The sequence below is a fragment of the Pagrus pagrus genome (genome assembly GCF_965226575.1).
Source record: "Pagrus pagrus genome assembly, chromosome: 22".
Classification (NCBI taxonomy): domain Eukaryota; kingdom Metazoa; phylum Chordata; class Actinopteri; order Spariformes; family Sparidae; genus Pagrus; species Pagrus pagrus.
The window spans coordinates 14,703,431-14,722,508 of record NC_140204.1 but is presented as its reverse complement, the minus strand read 5'-3'; the positions used below and the strand labels follow the sequence as shown (position 1 = coordinate 14,722,508).

Here is a 19,078-nt window from a genome sequence, read left to right as displayed (position 1 = left end):
ATTTGAAAGTATGCAAGTCACTTGTTTAAAGTAAATCTCCTAAAGGTGCAGTATGATACATTTTAGTTAAAAACATTCAAAAATTCAATCAACAGAACGGAGACACAGCAGTTTTGATGTCATGACGTCTTTGTATTGTGTTGCAGGGATATTTACTGAAGTTAGCATGCTAACCAGCTAGCAATAGCCAGCTCTAGTCCAACATTCCTGTGTTCTTGGGTGAACACCGACACCCCCCTGGAGCTCCAAGCTCTATGTCTAGACCACTAGATGCAAAGCTAAATGAGCTAACTAGCTAATGGCAGCCACGGTCAGCAGCAGTAAGTGGTTACTCTGGTGATATGCTGTCCCCTGTTTGTCTTAAGTATGAAGTTGACCAGTGTCCACCACATTGATTGTGTGCTACATACAAGCAGGAAGGTGAGGCTGAAACTAACTGCTTGAACTTGCATCAAGTATAACACAAGATCAGCCACGTTAGTGCCAGTTGCTGGAAAGGTTAGCTTTTAGCAGAGTATGGGATGTATGTTATCTTTGTTCAAATTCATGAGGCTTTGTTTCCCTTTTACACAGACCATAAAGATTGGTTAGTAGTGGTCAACTAAACCATCATTGTGTGATGTGTATTCATGGAAAATCCTGCACAGTCCTTCTTGTACCAAACCCAATTGTTTTTGATGCCTAGCTGAAACTAGCTTTGCATACGAATATCTTTAGCCGTTGTCACTTGCAATTATCTGCTTTTTATGGGCACGAATCCACTTAAATGACAAACTACACTTGTAATATACCATACACTCGTCGCTATTCTTTCGCCATTCTTTCAAGTCTAACTAGCTAATTAACGAAGCTGTCAATCACACATGAAAGGCGACGTTCAGGGAAGAGCAGAATTCCATAATTAGAAACATCCCTCCTCTTTTTTTTAGTATTACGCTCCATTAAAACTATTTCAACCCCGTCTCCTAGAAATTATTGTCTTTCAATACTAATTGGTATTTTTTCCCAATTTGACACATTTACGATCTGACCACGCAGTAAATGGCAGGTGGTTGGGATGGGCGGCGGGTAATCAAAGGGACGACTTCGATACCCGAGACCAGAGATTGCATTTTAAGTAATGTGGTGAGGTTTAGGCTACAAATCAGTTTGGTTAAGATCGGGGAAAGACTGTAATTCTTCTTAAATGTTAATCCAGTAAATGCCTTGTATCTCTAGTCAGTGTGGCTCATCTGTCGCAAATAACCACCCCGATTCAAGAAGAGTTGGGATGCTGTGTAAAATCATTTACAAGTTTTTGTAGTCTCTGTGTAGGGTTTGGAGGCACTTACACCACAAGCACAGGCCTTTGGACCAGGATGTGCTGGGGCTAGCTGGTTAGCATGCTAATACACAGACATCATGACGCCATAACCCTTATTCTTCCACAATGTGTTGATAATTGAGTTAATTTTTTTAATGTTTTCAACTAAAGTCCTCACATTTTTCACCTTTTTAAGTTAATGAGGTAAATCCTTAGATATACTGTCCTTTGTGTTGTTTTGTCAACACAAATTATGTCGTTCTGCTTCATTTATACTTTACTCAGCATCCCAACATGTTTTGATTGGGGGTTTTATCGTATATACACCGAATTAAAGGAGACGGGATATGTTATTTTGCATTAGCTTATGTAGACAGACAAGAATTTTTTTAAATATAGCAAAACAAAACAGTCATAACAATGGTGTGATTGCTGCCGGGTTTTACAAAATATCGAAAAAGGAAATCCCCCTCCCCGAAATTTGTCGTGACCAGCCATCAAATGTCTCCTTCTCATCAAAAGCTGAAAGAAAGCTTCAGTATTCAGCGTTAAACCGACCCCGAATCCCATTGAACTCCTCCATGTCAACTAGAAATAGTAATATAACACTTCAGTTGATCACTCACAGGTGTACTACACAGGTCAAACACAGCCTTGTCTCCTTTAAATTGCAGCACCACTGATACACATGTACACAAGTACAAACCAGTGTGTTACTGCCGTGGCTGATGAACAACATCTGCTGGAGGGTTTTTTTTTCAGTGTAACAGTCTGGAGGATGATCTGAGTTTCACTGAGTCACTCGTCTTTTTGAAAACTGGGTCTGTCATTGATTTGTCACAAAACTGCGGCGCTGCAAACTGACTTGGTTATCATCGTGTTGTTGGTCAAAGCGCACCCACGCTCGCAGGTGGCAGTTCTGTGCACCGGGGCGCTCATTGTCTGTGTTTTTACCCAACATTTAACAGAAGCAGCTGGTAAAAGAGTTAACGCTGAAAATACAGAGGGATACTTCTCAAAATGAACTCATATTTGTGTCCGGTGTGTGCACGCTCGGAAACAAATTGCAGCCACATTTACAGCCTTCCTGCTTATTATACCGGAGAAAGGGTTGTGAAAACACTCGTGTGTCTCTTTAGTTGCATGTTTTATAACAAGGGTTAAACTAACAACATGATTTTACTCATGTCCTCATGCTTGTATAATCTCCGTCCCTTGTGTTTGCCATAGAGCTACATGTACCGGGTGTGGTTGTGTGCCTTTGCACTTAAATCAGGATCAGTATTGTTGTCACTCCTGCCATCCTGCTTCTTCCTCTTTTCTCACGCACTCCCCTCACTCCCTCTACAGAGTGACATTCATTAATTAAATATGGTGTACTGCCGCAGGATGTGCTTCCCTTTCCACTATCTCCAGACACTAATAATTACATTGGCATTTAGCTCCGCGATAAGCCGACCCTATGGCCTTTATGAAATGTTCCCTGGGCCCGGATACTGAGCAAAATATAGACTGATGCGATGCTATGTATCGATCCATCTGCCTGTCTTCTTGCTTTTATCTAAAGAAAAGAGGGCTCTTTCATTAGCATGTCAAAGAAGCTAACAACAACACCTGATTTTTACATCATTAAGGGTTGAAACTTGGGCTTTGCTGGATTCTGTGCATAGGTGGGCTGTTTAGAGAAAGCTGATAGTGACAAGTTATTACAGTGAAATGAATGCTACAGGGACAGCGGTCAGTTATGAACGGACACTTCTGAAGTTTAAAGATTATTTCTTTAAGGCGCAGTGTAGAAGTCGAGGTTACAAATAACAAATATTTACATTATTATTTAATCTACTCTCTTGTCTTCACATTTCATTTTTGTTTGACTAACAGGAAAAAACAACAAATATATTCACTTTATAGGGTTAACACAGAAAACCACATATTTGAAAAGGTAGAGCCACTCAATATTTGGCAATTTTGCTCAACATCAACTCAAATAGATTTTTTTTCCGATCAATTTCCAGCCCAATTCAGCTTATTGAGTAATGAACCAATGCACCACATACTTCTAGTACCTTACACCTGTGCCAAAAATCAAGGCTGTTACCTCAAAAGTACTCAACTACTTAAATTCAGTCTGAGTAACAAAAACACCAAACGTGTATTGTGACTTCCACCGATGTACATAACGCTGAAATTTGTACCAGCAGCAGTTTGAATAAGCAAATAAATGACATGAATGTACTGCTCCAGTATTTCCCCTGTAAGATCATGCGTCTGCAGATACAAATGAAGTTTTAAGCTTTAGAATATTAAGTTTGATTTTGCTTTACCTAATTACTTTGCCTCAGGTGGCCTAATCAGGCTGGTACATTGCACGATTATTATGGTGCTTATCAGCTTCAGGGATGTATCAATTGATGCTTAAGTCACAATTACAGTAAACATGCATCATTTAGTTTGTAAAAAGCTTGTCTGCACTAGTTGCATTTAAATAAGTTGTCAGCAAATAGCCTGCCACCTTTTCCCTCAGCAGCCTGGTATCTCCTTTTTCTTGTTTTATTGACAGATTAATATTTGCTGTAAACTTGAGACATTTAAACTCTATCATTCAGATGTCTAAGGTTCTTTCGCACAGCCTGAAATGTCGTTTTCCACTCCGGGGGTTAGGAGAATGCTGTAATTTCCACAGAGCTGTGCGAAGCAATCACTCCAGGTTTGCCTGAATAATCTCTGATCACCAAATTAAACTTGAGATGTGAGGCTCACTTATTCCAGAATGGCCCTGGCTGAAATTACCAGGGAAAGGTTTCAGTGAAAACCATCTGGGCTTCAAATTGGACCTTTGGACTCAGGGGAACGTGTGTACCATTCGGTATCAGCTAAGATGACCAGTGTTCTTGCTACCTTGGGAAATCTGCCTCTGACTTCTATTATTTTGGTCGATGTTTCCGTCCTCATCTGTCAGAGGGCCTGAAAGGGGATCACTAGCGAGTACTTTTCTATCCGAACAACATGCTGTGCTGCTGTATTTGTCGCCGGGTACTTGACTGAGCAGAGGATAAAAGCCAGAATTGAGTGACAGAGATGCTTAGATGAGGCAAACTGACATAAGTGGCTGGCAGCTTTATTACATATGTGACTCTGTGTACATTCAGTATGCACACATGCTGTATCTGCTTTAACACTGTGTGGGAGTGGTAATATTTTCACTTGTGTGGGTTCATGGTAATAAATGTCTCATCTTTTCGTTTGTGCTGTTTCCACATATTTGCAAGGTGATGCATTTCATAACTCCGACTAGAAACCCAATATTCTCTTGCCAGGTGGATATAAGTGGTATTTGTAGAACTGTGCTTGTGGGACCAGCTGGATCTATCAAATAACATAACGCGGTATGTAACAATGTTATTTGATCTTTCCTCTCTTCGCTCTCTCTGTAAGGCAATATCTTTGCATACTGTTTTATCAGCCCTCGTGTTCGTTCGACTAAATCAACTACAGGGCTTATTTGTCGGAACTGTTGGTGAATATTCGCATAAGAGAATACAAATCTCTGAGAAATTGAAGTTCAGATGATGTTTACGGACGAGGTGTAGTGCTTAATGCGCAATTTGACCACAAGTATTTATATAAAAAAACCCTTAATTTACAGTTCAGATGAGGACTTTGATGGAATTTCTGAGTTCATTTTCTTTGCTTCACCCACAATTGTTGCATTTTGGCATGCAAACAACACTTTGTTCCCTTGTTGCCAGCCAGATTTCAGTAAATTAACATGAACAGGGTTATTACAGTCATTACAGTTGTACACCAAGGGAGCAGAAAAGGTTCACATTCCTTCCCCAGTCATCTTTATGTTTTTTAAACTGTTGGCCAAGCAAGCAAAGATGGTTATTTTGATGGGTGTAAAACAGCTGCAGCCTTGAGTCTAATGCCTGAATTTGTGGCAGCTGCCAAACCGAACAAATCTAACAAACTACAGTACAGGGTTGGAACTAAGGGTGTTTTCACGATCGATTAATCTCACGGCCCTTTTCCGTGCACATGTCCTGGCTCGGCTTGACTCGGTGTGACTCGGCGTGTCAGCCCAGTGCGACAGGGATTTTCATCTCCATTACAACTGGGTTTGTACTTGAAGGTGTACTTGAACAGATGTACTTGCCTTAAGAAGATGAGGTTTGAAAGCAGCAGCCTCTTTACTATTGCACCGTGCAGCCATTGTCGGTAGCCAGCTCCTTATCATCATGGATTTTCAGGCTGTTGCTACAATTTTACTTGGCATCTACGGCTTTTTGCTTGAAAAAGGCGACTGGATGACGAACTGGATCTAGAAGAGATCACAGCCCACTTGGAGGCAGTTGGGCATGCTTTGACCCGACTCTGGAGATGGTCCATCAACGCGGCACAGTTTGAATAAATGCGGCCAAATGGAAAAGCCCTTTTAGTTTGGTCTATTTGAAATTTTGCTTCTTAAATTACTTAAATGCCTTATTAACTAGAATGGCACATGCCGCCAACAAGACCCAACAGTCCCCTTTAATTCAACTCATTCATGAATACCAACCACCAAAATAGCCCTGTTTTTTTTCATCAATATCCATGCATAAAACCCTGCGAAATTAACGAAAAATGCCCTATCTTCTCTGTTAAAAATGGTGAAAAATAATTCCTGGATGCGTTCATTTATCCGGTCAGTGGAGTCTATTCTGGGTCGAGACACATCCTCAGTTTTGGAAATCCGTTCAGTAGATTTTGTGTAATCCTGCTGACAAATCATCCAACCAACCAAGCAAACTAGCCAACCGACCAACCAGCAAAACAGACCTGGGTGAAAACGTAACCTCCTTGGCCAAGGTAATAATAAGAAATAGTTTTCGATGAATCGGCTGGCTCTTCTACAGAATTTATCCAACCATAATTTTCCCTTCTTCCTAAACAAAGGTCGAGCTCATGGTACAAAGAGCATGTCACCGGTAACAAAGGATAAAGACTGAATGCTGCATAACAAACTGTGAACTTCAGCCTCAGACAAAACTCGCATTCAGCTCATTTCCTCTCAGTGCACACAGCATCATTTGTATGCATTTCAAACAAACACATTTCAATTTGGCTTTGAAAAGGCTACCTAAGCACAAAAGAACTTTTCACAGCACCTGCCTTCCAGTCCAAATGTCCAGGTCCGCAGTTATGTTTATTAGCTTAGCTTAATTGTGCATAGTATCTAAAGGTCAGTGCCTGCTGTGATACATCGCTGCCAAAATGGCTTCCAGGGGACACTGTTTCAGATGAATAAACACTGAAAGCTCCGCCACCTTCCACTCCTCCGTCCCCATCCTTTACCTCCCAGTGTGCCGCAGCATCGCATTCGGCTCTTTTCAGGCCTTGCACAAGGTCCTGTGACTGATGGGCATCCACTGGTACGCACCGCCTCACTGACTTCCATTTCAGCCGGCAAAAGACAGCAGATTAATTCGCTTGTCAATGTTTTCCCCTCCCTTTTTTTATTTTTTTTTTCCCTGCTGGAGTTTATTCAGATAGGAGGAATGATGTGTTTGTCCTCCAGTGAATTAAAACATGCAGTTTATCTGTATAACTACAGCCTTCTCCGTGATTAATGGTATTTGACTTCTATAAGCAGTAAACTTCTTCCGTTTGGCTGTAAAAGCTGATTTAATGAGAGAGTGACTTGAATAGATAAGCAGATATGGCAGCAGGGATTATTGGGAGGTGAGCTGAATGGGAGATGGATGCTGTGCAGTTTATTATCAGTCATGTAATGCACTTTTTATAAGCCCATACCTGTGGGGCCAGCAGGCACTCTGCAATAGATGCAAGATTATGAGCTTGTGTGCAGCCCAAGATACGTGTCAGAATATATACATGCTTTTGAGGAGACGTGTACACTCATGGTGCAGCTTGTGTATTAGGTTGTATTAAGAATTTACAAGAGAAGAAAGTGTGGTATGTTGAGTGCCTGTAAAGATATTGGGCCCTTATAAATTGAATATGTTTGTATGCTATTTGACTAAAAGCTGCTTGTTTAACTGCTTAGCTACAGTTAATCATGCTTAATTTTAAAAATGCTCTATTTGAGCATGACGCTGACCTGTTCACCCCCCAGGCTTTGTTGGGAGGAGGCCATCAGATGGATCTCACCAAGTTTCAGCACACACTCTGGGACATCCTGACAAAAGGAGACAGCGTCAAGGTGAGCTCCGTCGATCTTTTGTATTTCTCTTTAACTACATTCGTCATTCAGTCCTCATCCTTCATTCCTTTATTCCACTGTATTAGTTTGCAGTTACACCAGAAATAGGCGCAAAGAAATTCATCGATTTATCCATTTGATATCTGTGACGAACCTTGGTGATATTCAGTAGTGGGTTTTGTAAATGTTGGAACATACTTCGCCACAAATGTTAAGGGATATAATTCGTAAACGTTTGTGTGACTGTTTTTTAAATTGTATAGTGTGAATGTGTCTTTCACCATGCTAGTATGGCTCAATAGATGTGAATTCATTGGTCCTCCACTTTGCTCAGGACTCAAGCGCCTCAACAACTCTTGGATCGATTCCCGTTAAATTTGGTACACTCAATCATGGTACCTAGAGGATGAAATAAAAAAAAAGGTAACTTGGTGATCCCTTGATTTTTCCTCTAGCGCCACCAACATGTTTAAGTTGTCACCTTTTTTCAGTGAAATATCTCAACATCTACTGGATGAATTGGCATTACATTTGGTACAGACATTCATGGTACCCAGAGGATAAAATTTAAGTAATTTGGTGAGCCCTTGACATTTCAGGAAGATGCATACCAATTAATTTGGGGGAAATGTCTCTTATTGTTTTGTCTAATGCTTGATCAACCTTCATCTATGACCATATCCATGCAAAACCAATTACATTCCCTTCAACATCAACCTAACTTTGAGTTCAGCAAATGTTATCATGCTAACATGAAACTAAGATGGTAAGAGATGGAACATTATACCATTTAGCTCAAAGCACCACTGTACCTGTACACTGTACAATAGTTTCACGTTTTGACTCCATCGGTTCCCTCAAAGGACACTATCATGACAGATTTCAGTTGGTAATATGGTGGGAATTTGCATGCCAAAGTTCATCACAGTGGTTAAGTTTGTATCTGTGAGAGAACCCACTGATTGCAGCAATTTTACTGAGATTGGCTATTTAAATGCTGTGTGAACAAGCCCTTATAAGTTGTACATCGTTGATCTCTTCCTTTATCTACCTATAGCAGATTCAGATCTTTTCTTTCTCTGTGCCATTTTGCTTTTCATCCATACCCAAAACCTTTCTGCAGCTGTTCAACAAAAGCTTCCTAAAACTGACTAGATGGATACATTAGAAAATAAAGCACTGGTATCTTCACTGACTGTGTGCAGTAACCTCCAGGAACAAAATAGAGACAAGAGAAAACCAAGACGATAAGCACAGAATGAGGAAGAATTGTATTGCTTCAACCGAAATGTGCAGAAGCTTGATTACTCCAGAGTTGTAAATGTAGCCGCTGGTGACTCGACGCCGTGATGTTCTTCTAGTTACCAGCGTGTGATTAGATTTATCTCACGGTTCTATCCTATCTTGACAGCCACAACACAAACAACCTCATAATACCTTCCTTTCTTCAGTCTGTGTTAATTTAGAGTCCCTAAGCTGCCGACATATTTCTTTCCGAGCACAGGTTTATAAACAACACGTTTTCATCTGACAGCAAGGGCCTAAAAGAAAATGTCCGTGCCTCTCCCTGTCTCCTGAACTGAGGACGCAGAGAGTGCGAGATACCATCCTTTCATTTCCGCTCCTCCAGATAAAAAGATGAGAGAGGGAGAGGACGAAAGTGAGGCCTGTATCGCTGGGCAGCAGTGATTGAGTCCCATCGCTAAGCCACAGCGAGGATCTGCTCAAATAACCCACTCTGCTGATAAGAAGCTCGTCATTTCCATAGACAAAAAACACTGGGGTTCAGATTAGATTTCACCATGCGCCTCGCTTCTCTTAGTGTAGCTTTATCATAGAATGTGAATTATAAGGCAAGGTCCTCTGTCTTTTCATTGAAACACCACTGAAATACATATGGACTTGAATGGAATGATTTTATTTCCACTATTACTGTTGGCAGTAGCAGCGCTGGTCTGAATTTTGATACCTGCATTAGAAATATCACCAAAACTGCCTCTTTTTTCTTTTTTCTCATTATTTCTGTTACTGGTAGACGCTTGAATTGCAGGGCTGATTACAGTGACGCTCTTTTCAGACCAAGGAAGTCGCCAAAGTGTCCTAAATGCATCGCTCTTTCAGGTTTCAGAACCATTTAGAAGAATCTGCCCTTGGTTTTCATACCAGTCATTCAACTAGAAACTGAATAATGTACATGTGAAACTTACTTATAATTTAAGTGGGACCTTCCTAGATCCTCCTTTTCTCCTGACAGAATTTATGTAGGGTCAAGTATCATTTCATAAATGTTTGATATCATTGCCAATGTGAAAATGCCATTTCAATACTGATAGAGGCTGGAATATTCACATCTTTTAATGGTTTTCTTATGGACCAGCAAATACCAAACAGCCCAGTGCATTAATGTTTAAAAATATTATTTTAATGGTGCAATATATACAATTTTTAGTCTAAAACATTCAAAAATTAGCTCAAATGTGATGAATTAACAGTTTTTAAGTAATGTTAAAGACTGCTATGTGTTTGTTAGCTTGCTAACAGGTAGCCCAAGCCTGAAAACCTTTTTCCTAGCAGTCCAAAGCTCTTGTGCTAGTGGTGTAAACACCTACACTCCCCCCAGCTAGCTGCATGGCTAACTAATCTAACAAGCTAACAGTAGCTACAGTCATGGATGCATAATCAGAATACAGTTAGCTGTAGTTAGCAGTCATTCAGGTGATATGCTGCCCCCTACTTGTTGGAAGAATGAATTGAACAGGTCTTACATATTGCCCCTTTAAGTCTTCAGGTTTGGAAGGCAAAAAAATTAGCTTCTGTAAAATAGTTACTAGTGTTCCTGGGGGTAAAACGACCCTTGAGGTACATAGATGTTCATTTTTTTAGTCCTATACTGGTTAGTATTTATTTTATTTATGGACATGGCTATAGAGAAAGTAGGTGCTGAAAAACTGCTGGGTTGTTTGGAAATCCTTCAAACTCGCATTGTACCTGTAAATAAGATAATTTGTGGCACTCAGAAGCTCTTTCTTTTGTTTCTAGATGATGATAGCAGGTTGTTGGTAAGTGCTCTCATAGCTCTTATAGGTACAGTATAAGATGTGATGCAGTGCAGGGTATGTGCTTTTACTTGTTTATCTTGTATTTTCTTTCCTCTGTTGACATTTTATCATCTCTGTGCAAAAAAGAAGGGAAGTTTTCTTGGATTGCGGGATATTATACATTTTTAATGTTCACGGCTTCCTGCTGGTGTGATGGAGTTGATTTATTTATCACCGTACGCATAATGGCTACTAACCGACTCGTGAAAAGTGTTGATAAGCGATGGCCTTCTATAATCAAACAATCATAAGCTTCGCTTCTGTAACTCTAAGATACATTTAAGAGCCTATATGGCACTTAAACATCACTATGACACTTATATTCTCAAGAGGTTGCCAGCCACTCCATACCTCTTCACTGCCTGATCAAGCATCTCTGTTACATCCGTTCCAGCCATATGTCCAGTTCACTCAGACCCCTCTTTGATTTTCTAGGGAGATGAAAAAAAAACCTGATCTGGAAATGAGTGGATTATAGAATGTGCTACATTAAGACGGAGGACAAACTTGACCTCACACAGATACAAAGAACCGGGTTGTCTCAATGTTGAAGCCTTGAATTGTAGCGGTGGCGACTCATTTTTTGCAACAGAGGCTGTCGCGAATGCAATGGCCATGGCAGTGTCTTCTGTTTAAAAAGCAAACATTGTTAATGAGTCACTGCATCTCTCATACAGCCTAATTAGCAGCTAATTATTCAGTCTTTTCTCTAATTTTATATGACTTGAGCTTGCCCCCCCCCCCATTTGCCTTGTCAAGGGTCGCCAGACTACTGCAGGCCTTGGTTACAGTGAATAAGATCTGTGCCGCCCAACCAAACCCCATACATCTTTTACTTATTTTTGCATTGTTCACTCTTTCCTTCCAGCAGGAAGAGATGGCAGATTGTCACACTTAGCCTCGGCGGTCAAAGTTGGTGTAGCCTGGTATTTGCAAAAAGATATCAGTGGATGGAATGGCTATAAATACACAGCAGTTCAGTTTTAAATGTCAAAGTGAATCCTGGTTTGAAAGCAATGAATCCACTGTCTCTAATCTACCCAAAATTGCTGCACTAACTGCTTTTAAGGTGCTACTCAAGCATCAATAAATGAAAATATTGAATTGTCTTTACATGTTAAAAAAGAAATCTTTCGCAAAAAGCAAGAACCAGCGGCGTCAGCAGAACTAGCAAAAGCATGCTTTGGATATTTGGAGAGTGCAGCAGAATTAGCAGAGTATTCTGGGAGACTGGGGGCCTTTGCTCTTGAGACTGGCACGCTGTTAGGGGTACACTTTTGTGAACATTTAATGGACCCCCTGCCGGTCTCCCTGTTGCCCTCCCCCCTTGTAAAGAGGCCTAAGCAAAGCTGACATCAAGAGCATTCGGGGGACTCTCCATATCTATCTATCGCAGCACATTTTTTTGGCTCCCCCTTGCTCTCCCTCTCCTTTTTAGGCAAAGACAACTTTAGTGAATATTTCATGGGGTACATTGCCTCAGTTTCACTGTGTCGAGCAGGGAGAGTGGCACGCAATGACGACTGACAGGGCCATACGCCGGCGTCCGCTAGGAGACAGCCTTTCTTTTTGGTCTGTCTTCTTGACACTCCTACTCCTTTTTCCCCTCCCGTTTTCCTTCTGTCACATACAACTGCAGGCAAGACTCTGGCTGCGGATCATTTAGCTGCTTCTTTAAATTTTAGTACGACTACAGAACTTCTGCCGATCCATCTGATACTGTTAGCTAAAATGCCAACATATGGATACAAATCTGTTTTTGCACAGGCTGCAACATTTATAGCACTTAATGATACGATTACACGCTTTTAAGATCATACAGAAACTTAACTTGTCTGCTTTTGCCAACTTTGATGTCTACACTTATGAGTGGAGTATTAAATTATCAAAAGGGAAGTGTTATTTCATATCTCCGAGTGTCTTTCTCGTGACGCAGAATGATTCCATCTGCATTTACCTTTTTGAGCTGACCTCAGCCTTCCCTCAGCTGCACATTACAGAAAAACGCTGCATCGACCATAAAATAATACCACTAAATAATCACTTTTGTTGTTTCTTTCAGCGCCGCTCAAACTCCAGCGCCAGCCTCTCAATATCATATTTCTCAAGTGCAAGCTCCAGTGATTGCCTTTACTGTTATTGGAAGGCACACTTCATTTCCCTCCCCAACATTCAATTTCATGGAGGGATGACAAAATGCTGCCTTTCCATGCTACTTACGAAGATTTGACAACACTACAGTATGCTCACTTTGCCGCTGCCGCCGTCGCATCGCCGCTCTCTCCCCTCTCTCCCCTGTCTCCCGCTCTCTTATTTAATAAACAGTGTGCTTGCATGACTTACAGTAGGTTTCCACCTTGCTTTGCTCAGTGTGACGAGCAGCTGAATGGTGTCACAGTTAACAGGGGCGGCTCGGCTGCTCTGTTGTGACAACATTCGTTTGATGTAGAAGTGGTAGTCCTCGGCTGCCATGTTCTCCCCTTCTGCTCTTTTTCTTGTTCCTGCTCTGTCTGGATCTCACCGCAGTCGCACGTCGGGGAAGCCAACTGGCATGACCTGAAAGCGCGACGGCGACACGCAAGCTGCCGGTTTCCTCGCCGTTGATATCCATCCAGCACGCATGCATACATAAAGAGAAATGCAGTCATTTTTCCAGATTAAAGAACTTTAATTGGCTCTCGCTCTTGTCTGAACCGGTGTCCCAGGATGCAGCAGAGGGTGCCAGTGATGTATAAAAGATGCTATGTGTGTGTCCCTCATTTTCATAAAACTGTGTTTTCTACAAACTTAGTCACACATAAATCTGCCATATGTTCATGAATTTACCGCTGACTGTAGTTTTCAAAGTCAAGTATGCCACTCAGACAACCAGCATCATACTTATCTCTCTCTTGCTTACGCACCCATAAAGGCACACAGAAACAGATGCGGACAAACTTTGAAAAGTGCAGCATTCATCACAGATAGCCTTTTGTCTGTATCAGTGCTGTTTAAAGTCTAAACACGGTTTTGCAGAAGACGTGACTCATTCACTAAAAGGTGCAAAATGTGCAACTGCAGTTACCCGTTGTAATCTTTTTCAGTCTCAAACACAATCTCAACTCGTGTCGGAAAATAAAACATGATAACGTGCAAGTAATAGACGGGAAAATCGGCTCCTGGTGGAGGAAGATTTTGTTAGCAAGTGCCATTAAAATTAATCAAAGGATTCACTTGTTAAAACCGCCATGACTCACTCCGTCACTCTTCTGGCTGTGAGCTGGAGATACAGAAGAGGAAAGTGCCAGCAGCCATGTATGGGATTGGAAAAAGGAAAACCACTCGGGGCGTCTTTGTCCTCTGTTTAAACAGTGCCACGGGGGGGGGGGGGGGGGGAGGGAGAGGAGTGGGAGGAGAGGAGAGGGAGAGGGGGGACCAGAGGAAGTGGGTATAAGACAGAAGAAGTTTCTCACAGCTGCCCAGCCTGAGGCCCCGAATATGAGGCGCTTTCCTCGTCACCGCGTCACCAGCCATCCGTTCTCGCCTGTCATTATTTTACCTCTCGCAGAGCACACACGGCGTCTCCCAGGCACACATATGCACAGTTACACCACCACACACTGTCTGTGCCGCCTTGATCTGCTCTTGAGTGCTGCCAGAATCGGATCCTCAAACATGGCCAACTTAAACAGAATGGAAAAACACAGGCTGCGAAAAGGAATGCATTTTTCATTAAACTGTTAAAATACTGTCGGTTGTATTAGAAGGATGGTATGTATTTCAGTGGAAAAGATAATAAATCAGTTGTTGATTCCAACTAGTTATTAGTAGGTACTCTAAAACTATATTTAGCATTGTTATAAATACTGACGAACAAGAGTGTGACGTGAAATTCTTGTCTTTGTGTTGTTTTTATTGGCGTTACGCTCATAGTAAGGGTGGGCGATCTGGTCCAAGAATAATATCATGATCTATTTAATCGCACTCACGACCCACGATCTAAATAGGGATCTGTTTTTCTCAGTTTTGAAATGCCCCGTAGACTGCAGCGAGACTTTAAATAGCCTATGAATTCGGCATCATCACTCTACCAAAGAGGTTGTGTGATTTTTGGAAACAGGAATGAGAATCGTGATCCCTACAGTTCGACTGAAAAGTGGATTGTGGACGCCTTCGAGATAGATCTCGATCTAAAAATCATCAGCTCGTCTAACCCTAGGCCATAAAATCCAAACAAAGTATATTTTAGCGATCATTTATGGTTCTGCGGTGTGTTCATGGTGTGTTTTTCTGTGCAGAGAAGAATCTTGTTGTCCTCAGATGAATAATGTGAGAAACATCTGACATCGATCAGTAGCAAAGGCAGATGTAAGGTTATGTCGTTAGTACAAAAAGTCTTATGGTGCCGACCCACTGAATGCAGCATGATGTGAGCAACGCTCCGTCCACTTTCTCTGTTTTAAGGGACACAAGAGAACTTTCACAGCTTTGTGGGATAGCAGGCGATGCAGGACTGACCAGACACATACAAAAATAGAGTCTATGCATTTAAGGGAATCATTCAACCACTAACTGTAGTGCTCTGCTGAAAAACTCACTGAAGAATATTGTGTTTTTTGCAGTGCTGCCGGCTTGGCTCTACTGAATTTGACTCGGCACAGCGGCCCAGCGCTGCAGGGATTTTCATTTCCATTACTCCAGTGCTAACTAATTAACTAATGACGTGCTTGTTTTGTGTACTGGTCAAAAGAGCGGCTGTAAACACTCTTCCTCCTCGCAGCACTATCACAAAAAACACTTCTTTACAATAAAACCTTATAATTTAAAATCGGTTTGACACTTGTTGAGCTAAAGCAGATCTACTTTGTGGTTTCATGAAGACTTACCAGTCATGAAGATCAGTTGACTGGTAAGAAAATGCTCACGAATCATTCTTAGAGCGGATTGCTTCGGAAGGCTCTGGAAAAATCAGCCCATTTCTAAGACAAGGTACAAGAACTTGCTCGGTGCAGTAAGTGGGAAGCTCTGCAAAAGGTCCGCGCAGGGTTCATATCGACCCTCCATTCTGCACTCCTGTCCAAAAGTCAGACTCTGCAGAGGCTTCCACAAATGTCACAGTCAAGTTCAGTTTGCATTAGCAAGAGTGTCACGAGGCAGAGGGGATTCTGGGAGCTCTGCAAACATTGTGCTGCTGCCACATTTACCATTAAACCCTGTGCCTCTGCAGAGATACCGGTCGTGCCTTGAACACTGCAGTCTCCACATAAATCCCGAAATTTGACTCTAGTACAGCTGACGCCTGAGTGTTAAATTGCTCTAGCAGCTTCTGTTTGAATTAACAGAGAGCTGGTGGACACTGAGAGATGTGGCTTCACAGTGCAATCTGTTGTATTGGGCTTTGTGGCAGCAACAAATCCATTAAAACTTCGGCTCAAGGGAAACTTGACGATCCATCCATCTCCCATGTTTCACCTTACCTAGGCATCACCGGCCGACTACAACGGAGCTCGCAAGCTACTGGCTTGTTTAGAATGAGTCACCGCTTCATTGTGTAAGAAACGTCTTCCAAGAGTCGGAGGAATGTGGAGCGGCGGGCGCATAAGAAGTCACGCCGAGCGCACAGATGTACACAAATGACGAGAACGCATGCGTTAAGTGCATTCAAACAGACTAAAAGCATGTGACACATAAAATATTCAAAATATTCTGTAAAATATGACACACTCACCAACTGAGCATGCTGCAGAGGGAATACAACATAACACACACATAGAAGGAGGCCGTGTCTCTCCTACTTGGCTGTCATGAATATAGGTCTGCCAAACTGAGCAACGACACACAGAAAAGCCGCCGAAAGTATTACATAAGTTAGGATTCTCTGTGATTTCAACCTTAAGTCGCTGCACAGGCGGCTATTTAAATTGCATCAGTTCCTCTGATGTAAATGTGTATAGCCTTCAACTCCCTTAGAGCTTTTAGTCATTTATTTTGATTAGGGCTGTATTTATAAGATAAGTCTCTTAAGTAAGTCGCCTGGGAAGATTGGTTGGCGAGGATGGTGGTGGGGGAACAAAATGAAGTCTGTTTGATGATTATAAATTTCGAAATATCTGCTTGTCAATTAATTAGGCGCTTCCTGGGTATGTGTGCCCCTCTTTTCATTTAGTGGGCCCGGCTCTCGGTGGACAAATACCCGCGGTGCACCCATTGTATGTCTAAGCTGTTACACACATCTCCGGCAGCTGGGGAGCGGAGAATAAAGATCCTTCAAAGGCAGACAGTTTTCAAGAGCTAGCCTCTGTTTTCATGTGCCGGCTGATTCCTTAAAGGGAGGCATGTGGCCGCTTGAAGGCTTTACGCTGCGCGTGTCTCGTTCCCATACACAAACAAGAAGTGCAGAACGAGGTGGACATGAAAAGATAGGTAGGACTGAGAGGATGGAGCTTGAAGTGATGCTTTCATTATCTCTGCCTCTCACAGCGCAACAATACGTGCAGGAGACTTCTCTTGTTGTGGCGACGGTGGCGAGGTGAGCATTGACTGTTGTCCTGAGGATACTTCAACTTTTGTAGCGGATCAAAACCATAAAAAATGGACTGCATTTCATATCAAAAATTGAAGTAGAATCAAACACATCCTTAGCCACAAACCTGTTTATATTCACTTTGATAGTTGCAGTTAGCATAGCGTGTTTTACCTGGATAAGATTAACACAAGGTAAATTAGTCTGCACTGAAAAATAATCTTGGTTATTATGAAATGATTATTTGCTTGCGTATTAGATGCCTGGCTGGCTATTCCCTCCCCAGTGTTTATGCTAAGCTAAGCTAACTGGCTGCTAGCTTGTAGAGCGAGAGAGAGTCTTCTCATCTAACTTTTGGCAGGAAATTGAATAAGCCTATTTCTGAAATGTCATGTCGCTGCTATAGATGTAATAGACACACTGTACTAAATCAAATGTCAGTGTGCCACCTAAAAACTTCGACTCAGCTCAGTATTGTTATTCTTGCATTTTGAAATGCTTTTCTCGTCATTAATGCTGTCGAAGCCTGCTCCTTTAATGACAGACTAAATAACTGTAACCTGGATGTTATGGGGGAAAACTATCAAAAACGCAGAGCTGCGATCAATGGACCGATTTCGGTATTAATAGAAATTGCCTTGCAGATGTCTTACCTGAGCTGACAACACTTCATGGGGGTAACATTTGTGGATTATTGTTTTAAAAGATCTTTCCAACACAGTCACTCAGCGGCGTGTTTTCTTATTTTTTCGGCATGACAGTTTTCACATTTGTATTCAGTCCAATCTGTCAAAATATTCTGTACCGCAAATACTGCCTGCGATGTCACAGTGATCTTAAGCAGGTTTTTGTTCTCCTCAGAGGTGGTGAGTCACATTGCATTTGGCGACGTCTCTCACTTGCACAGTTGAGTTTACTGTCTGGTTTCCAGCGAAGGAAAAAATGTCAGCATGCGACAAGCCTTCGACTCAGACCCATATTTCCTCTGCTCCATATGTGGGAATCTTGTCATGTTCATTCCTCCACAGCATCATGAACGCTCTGGAAAGAGTTGATGCTTTGCACAATATTTTTTTTTTTTTCCCGCTTTAATATCATAATAGAGAATGCCCACAAGCATCAACAACAGAATATAACATTTTTATAACCTCAGGTCCCAGCTAGATATAAATGTCAATATTTTGATATTCAGTATATCAATATTTTACAGCCACTGCTTGTGATTATCTCCCTAAAACCTTCCACAAGGTTAGTATCCACAACATGACTTGGATCTTTCCAAATGCATGTGGCATCTTAAAAAGAAAATTAAAGACCTAAAATTGTTTTGGCTCTGCCTGTTTTTCCCCTGTGACCTAAAACAGAACACTAGCATCCAGGCATGTTGTCTTTCATCATTAAACTGTCTCTCAAAGCCCTCTGGGAGCCTCCTAGAGCACAGAAAGGAACCTTGTATTTTTGCAACATCAAGCGCATACTGTTCAGTCTTCATGTCTGCTGGGAGGTGCATATTAGAGTCATGGACTTGAGCTGAAATGATCTTTCAAAATCACTTTCTCTGTCTCACGCACACACACACACTCGCACGTACACACACGCTTTTGTTGTCGCCTCATACATTAATGCAGGTGATACCCAAGGTCTTATAAGTGTATAGATCTTTGACCTTGTTTTCTGTCCCTCTCTGCTTCCATTATGTGCTTGTAGATCAAAGACACACCGGGTGCACCAGGCAGTCTTGTGGGTGAAGATCCTCACTTAAAGGCAGTTGACAGAGGTAAGCTATTAAACCTTCTCCATGTCCTCTCTTCCCCTAAAACTCCTCCACATAAAGCTACTATACGTGCCGGTGTGTGCGAACATCAATGCATGCGTGAGTTCATTTACGAGATTAAATTAATCTTTTTTTATTGCGACACAAATTTTACTAATGCCCAAAGTTAACTTATGCTTTTAACGCGATAGGTTTGTGT

General features: G+C 41.7%; 1 protein-coding gene across 2 annotated transcripts in view; it reads left to right on the top strand.

Moving 5' to 3' along the window:
- LOC311251445 (glucosidase 2 subunit beta-like) overlaps positions 1-19,078 on the top strand; it is a 122,713-nt gene that overhangs the window by 32,709 nt on the left and 70,926 nt on the right. Inside the window, exons 9-10 of one of the 2 annotated variants that reach the window (XM_084343847.1) lie at positions 7,419-7,505; positions 18,813-18,882. In XM_084343847.1, coding sequence (XP_084199973.1) covers positions 7,419-7,505; positions 18,813-18,882 — 157 coding nt within the window. The remainder of the gene's footprint in view (positions 1-7,418; positions 7,506-18,812; positions 18,883-19,078) is intronic. The other variant, XM_084343848.1, reaches the window with a different exon arrangement.